Genomic DNA, 6,000 nt, shown 5'->3' on the forward strand with positions numbered 1-6,000 from the left:
GTAAATCCCCTGGGGCAAATACCACATACCCTTGGGTACTAAAGAAGGTATGCAGAGCATTAATTATCAAGGAATAATTGCTAGCCAGTTTAAAGGCTCACAGCAATGAAAACAAAATTAAAAATAAGAACCGTGTTTGAAGTGCAGCAATAAATTTGACAAGCAGCTATAAGCCCTATAATAACTCAAAGCAGCCGCTTGGATTAAAAGAGTATGATACTGCCAAACAACTTTCCTCAAATTACCTAAAGAAATTTGATAGAAACCACTATTTTTAATTTAAGCTTCTGCCAACAAGTTGACCCGCCTTATTCGTTTATTTGGACGTGTCAAACCCCACAACAAGCTGCATCTAACCAGTGAAATAGACTTCCAAACCTGCTGGTCAATGTAAATTTGGCAGGGGAGCAGCAAATGACTGAACATTCCCCCTCAGCCGCTGGAAAACCAGTTTTGCCATGCAGATTCCCAATTTTTCATTTACTTTTAGCAACTGGGCCCCAAGTAGTTGAGCATCTTCTTGCTGTAACTAAATAAAGCCTATTGCCAGCTAGGTCGAGTTTGCCTGGACTGGTTTTTCAAGATTAAGGAAATTCTTCGGCATTTTGGAAGAATATGGATGCAAGTGTAATTAATACACAAAAGCCACTGGCTTTTGCTACCAAATAAACCTGTTGAACTTTAACCTGGTGTTGTGAGACTTCTTACTATCTTTTACATCAACAGATGGGCAGATTAAGGCTTCATTCAAAATAAATCATTTCTGTCAATGCATCACTTTTGGGCACTGCCCTAAAGTACTAGAGTAGCTTTTGTATTGAATTCCCGAAAACAGCCAAATACCACATCGACACCAAGCCTGACATCATTTTAGCAATTGATTTTCAAGTATCACAGTAACCTTAGTCACTCCATATTCCCCTTACCGAAATAAACAATTACAAAACCCAATGTTACTACTTAGAATGTACAGCACAGAAACAGATCATTTGAACTGGTTTATACCAACATTTATGCTCCACATGACCATCTTCAACTAACAAGAATATTTATTTCTACATTGGTGGTTTATCCGGCTTCCCTTGAATGCAGTTGTGCCCTTTGCCTTAACCACTTTTGTGATAGCAAATTCTACATTTAAACATTATTTCAGTAAAGAACTCCCAATTGTATTTATTAATGACGATCATATCCAAGGATTCTAATTTTGACCTCCCACAAGTGAAAACACCTCTATACATATCGAACCCTAGAGAAAAAGAGCCCCATGCCCGTTCAGTCTTTCCTGGTAACGTCCTCAGAGTTCTCATATAAGCCGTGCGATTTTTTTTTGCACATTCTCCAATGTTCAATTTTTAAAAAAATATATAATTATGAAGACCAAAACTAAGCACGAACCCCCTGGTCTGACCAAGGTTCAATAGAAGGTTAACATTTAGCCCTCTGGAAATCTGTTTTTTTGAAAATGGCCGTATTAACTTGTATTGCTACTTTGTGATGTTTCCAGAACTTATCTTACTGACCAAAATGCAACATCTCATAACATAAAATTAAAGTCATATAAACCACCATTCTGAAAGTATGGCAAATACACTTTCTTGTATTTTATCACATTCTTCCTTTTAATTAACCACAAGTTTAGAAATTTTACTTCTAATTAAAATCTTTAATGCAAATTGTGAACAGTGACCCCAACCTCAATTCCCTTAGAGCACCATTTCCCACTAGTAACTACCTTTAACCACCTCTTTCCTGCTTAATAGCCAGTTTGCTATTCATTCTTCTACCTGCCCCTGGACTCCTGTTCAGATCATAATCACAAACCTGCTACCTTATCATACACTTCTTGAAAATGCAAACATATATTAATCTGCCACAAGCAAGACCTTCCCTTTTGAAATTCATATTGCCCACACCATAATATTCTTGGTTTCTGGGGACTGGATTTTGTGGTCAGTGACCAACAGCACTATAACCATTTATTACACATTTTCTCAGACTTTTTGGAGTATTTTGCACTACAAAATGCAGTGGAGTTTGGTGCCCTCTTCAGGGGATCTGCGACCAGTGTGAACAAAGCAAGCAACAGAGCCTCTGTAATCAGATTGAAGAGTCCTCTTTGAGATAGTCTTTAAACCAGGAAGTGCTAATTGGATATAATGCTTAATTGCACATGTTCCTATTGCTACTGTCTGATTTACTCCTAAACAATAGTGAGTGGCACTCACCATTATTTCTACTCCAAAATTCAAGTCTAGATGTCTATTATATTGTCAAGTAAGGATTCCTTCATCTTTCCTATCGCCAATGTTAATCCAACCGTTTTACAATTGCCTGTACCTATTTTAAATATATGTGTAACATTAGCTGTCCATCAATCCTCTGGCATTATTCAAAAGTGCATGTGCTAACTTTTCACTAAACCATTTTAATATGTGCAGAGCTATATTCATTCTGGATTTAAATTGAATATGATTAATTGTTACCTGTGCACCTTCTCCATGGTACAAGCAATTCACTACGTTATCCAGAAGGTTTATATCAAGCTTCTGAGTGAAGTCCAGCAGCTGGCGAGCTGCATGGTCTGCTAAAATTGTCATTATGGCTGGCATAGATTACTGCAAGAAAAAACTTGCTGTAATTCCTAAATAAATTAAAAGAAAAAAGTTGAAACATTCTACTGGAAAACACCAAGTAATAGTCCAAAATGCCATAAAAAACACATAATTCATTACAGAAACATGAAAGTAGCCAAGATGGTAACAAAACTGAACTTAAAATCAAAACAAAGCCAATCCTCGCCATCCTTGCAAACCACTGTCTTGTTTAAATACATCATATTTGCATAGAATACAACTCTATGATCAAACCAGAGGGAGAACAGATGTGCAACAAGATAAACAGGAGTTTCTCTTGCAATGCTTTAACAAACAGACAATATAAGTAACACAACATGGAACCAAGTATCAAGCTGCCTTGAAGTTTGTCAGTCAAGAACGTTTCCATTTGAATTATAATACCATTAGGTCACTTCTGACCACCAGATACAGTTTAAGTTTATTTGTGTCACAAGTAGGCTTACATTAACACTGCAACGAAGTTACTGTGAAAATCCCTAGTCGCCACACTACGGCGCCTGTTTGGGTACATTGAGGGAGAATTTAGCATGGCCAATGCACCTAACCAGCATGTCTTTTGGACTGTGGGAGGAATCCGGAGCACCCAAAGGAAACCCACGAGACATGGGGAGAATGTGCAGACTCCGCAGACAGTGACCTAAGCCAGGAATCGAACCCAGGTCCCTGGCACCATGAGACAGCAGTGCTAACCACTGTGCCACCTTTACAGTTCATTAAGAATGGGAGGTTGTCCTACAAGCAGCAGACTGCCTTTTCCCTATGGGTTTTCAATAATGTATCATTTATAATACTGAATTTTACAAATAAATTGGCATGCAGCAAAGGGCGAGCTAGAAAACAAAAAGTTATTTTAAGATCCCCATCTAGTTTGTTCAGTTACTTGATTTCAGAGGAGGTAACAATAATATTCTATACAAGCTGAACATGACTTTTCTGCTTACAATTAGCCCAGCATCCCAGAATAATAATGGGGAGAAATAGGAAAGAACAAAAAAAGAAAACAAGAGGATTCCCACTCCTGTCACTGTGCAGTGACTCCGACTGGAATTTACACTGTGTGGATGTCAGGCAAGGACAGGACTGGGTTCAGATGTGATACCCCACAGTGAAATAGCCTGCCAACACTCACTGTCTAGGTTGGCACTGAACAGTAGCCACTTGGGCAAGATACCAGAGGATGCCCAGCGCTGTGGAACAGTACCCCCAGTACGAGTCAACATCTTCAGGAAAAGGTGTAAACTGGAAAAAATGTTGGCAAATGTACACAATTTAAATTATGTAATGCACAAAGTTGAGTCAATACAAATATATTACGAGATTATAAGAAAATAGGCTGCAAAATGATCCCTCATTTGGGATGGGGAGGGAAAAATTATTCTGAAAAGTTAAAACCAAGTTGACAGTACAATGAAAATTTAACACCAAACCATCAATTTTCCCTGCAATATTAAATGTATCAATATTTCTTATTTTAAAGAACTGTCATGTCTTTCAAACAGCTCAAATTTTGAATTCTTCATTATTTTACATCCAAGTCCTATTTAGCCTACACATAGATCAACTCTGAAAGAAACTATCCCTTTAAGTCAACTGAAAGATATTTATATGCAGGGAACGCCTTAAAAAATGAAAGTCTGGTGGAAATTCTGAAATTTAACTATGTTGCAAATATTAGCTTAAAAGACACATGCACATATTAATATAACTTGCCACTGTTCAGTTTTCGGTTCCACTTACTAACTGCTCAAATAATTTGCTAGCAAGACAAATTTTATTGTAATTTATAATTTCTGCTTAATGACATTGTTATGCTAATCTGTTTTAAATACCCAAGATCTAGCCATCTTACCTGTAAAGTGATCGTACTCGCATGATCGAGCTTGCTTTATAACTTAATGATATTAACTACACAAAGCATCCAGAGCCTTGACCTGTGTCATTTAGTCAAGTGCGCTTAAAAGAAAATTCGCAATGTTAAAAAATCCGCACAAAAAAAATGTTCACCAAAACACTACATAATTACATACCAAAAAAAGTAGTTACTCTTTTTTAAAAAAAATAAAAGACACTTCCTAGGAGTCCCCTCCCTCAGGACTGGGAGCATGGCGAGACCATCACGTGATGGATAGGTGCAGTGATTCCGCAGCCGAGCCTCGGCCGTTATTTCTGGAATGTTCCACTCCAGATTTCAACAAACCCGCCAGCCGGACGCGCCCTCAGTGGAATTTAAAGCTCTACAAACAAGTTGCACATGAAGTGACTAACTCCTCATGCTGGTGTTTACTATGCCCCACCCGCCCCACTCCAACATCTTCCACCCCACAAATCCACCACCTCCTTCCGCCCCCCCTCCCCGGCGCCACTTTTTTTGGTGGGCGCACAACCCCCACACAGCGGCTCCGTGTGGTAACCTCGGGTCATGCAGGCCTACCCCCTCGGCACAGTTAGAGTTTGCAGCCAGGCCTCGGCGGCGGCAGCACCACCACCGCGCAAAGAATCTCAAAACTTATTAACACTCACCCAAAATGGTATTGTTTTGGTTAAACTGCTAGCCTCCTTCAGTCTAAATGAACGAGCTTCCGACACACACCGATTCAGCAACCTTTTTTTTAAAAAAATCTTACCCGACACACAGTAGTTCGGTTGAACGGGGGGGGTGGGGGGGGAGGGAAGGGGGCAAGAAAAAAAATCAAATGGCGGGAATTTAAAAAAAATACGAGCACACACACTCAAGGTCGCCTCTTCCCTTTTTTTTTGCTTCTTTTGGTCCAAACTCAAAAAGCAAAAAAAATAAACCAAAACAGTACTGGAGCTAATCGGCCACAATTTGGAACACTCACTCCACTCCTCTGCAATTTTGTTAAACTGTGCGAGTTAATAATTATAACAATTTAACAAAAATGAAAACAACCGCCATGCCCGATGCTTAATTTACTTTTTTTCAGAAAGATTTTTTATCTCTTCCGATTCATTTTTCGAGACCGTTTTTGTAGCAGACCGTGTTCTACTAACAACCTCGAAAGCTTCTCTGGCAAAACTAGTAACCGGTTGTAACCGGTTCAGACTGGGAGATTCCATCTCGGTTTAGTTTTCTGCCGATAGGGCGTCAGTATCACAAACAGAGCAGTCGCGCCGCCTCACGCCACGTCGTGCGTAGCGCCGCACAAGCTCGGTCAAACGGACGCCGCGAATGAGCGCGAGCCGACCGCCTCCCTCCCCCCCCAAGCACCAGCCCCTTGTCCCTGCCCAACGACATTGCTCGCGCGCCACTGTTTGAAAGCATCGCACCGAGTTGATATAGTGCGGTCTCCTGAGGGGAGTCAGTCAGTGGAGTTGGAGTTTAGACTGCGCATTAGGCTAA

The 6,000-nt window shown here is 40.1% G+C and overlaps 1 protein-coding gene across 8 annotated transcripts in view; it reads right to left on the minus strand.

Annotated features, from left to right (window-relative positions):
* The window catches only part of LOC144504522 (exportin-1), a 60,587-nt gene extending 54,848 nt beyond the window's left edge, over positions 1-5,739 (minus strand). The window contains exons 1-3 of one of the 8 annotated variants that reach the window (XM_078229928.1): positions 5,160-5,728; positions 3,769-3,878; positions 2,487-2,644 (exon numbers count right to left, since the gene is read on the minus strand). In XM_078229928.1, coding sequence (XP_078086054.1) covers positions 2,487-2,612 — 126 coding nt within the window. In that variant the 5' untranslated portion in view covers positions 2,613-2,644; positions 3,769-3,878; positions 5,160-5,728. Of the gene's footprint in view, positions 1-2,486; positions 2,645-3,768; positions 4,438-4,488; positions 4,913-5,159 lie in introns of those variants that run through there. The other 7 variants (XM_078229932.1, XM_078229933.1, XM_078229930.1 and 4 more) reach the window with 7 other exon arrangements.
* Positions 5,740-6,000: the final 261 nt, after the last annotated feature.

The sequence above is a fragment of the Mustelus asterias genome, chromosome 15 (assembly GCF_964213995.1).
Source record: "Mustelus asterias chromosome 15, sMusAst1.hap1.1, whole genome shotgun sequence".
NCBI lineage: Eukaryota > Metazoa > Chordata > Chondrichthyes > Carcharhiniformes > Triakidae > Mustelus > Mustelus asterias.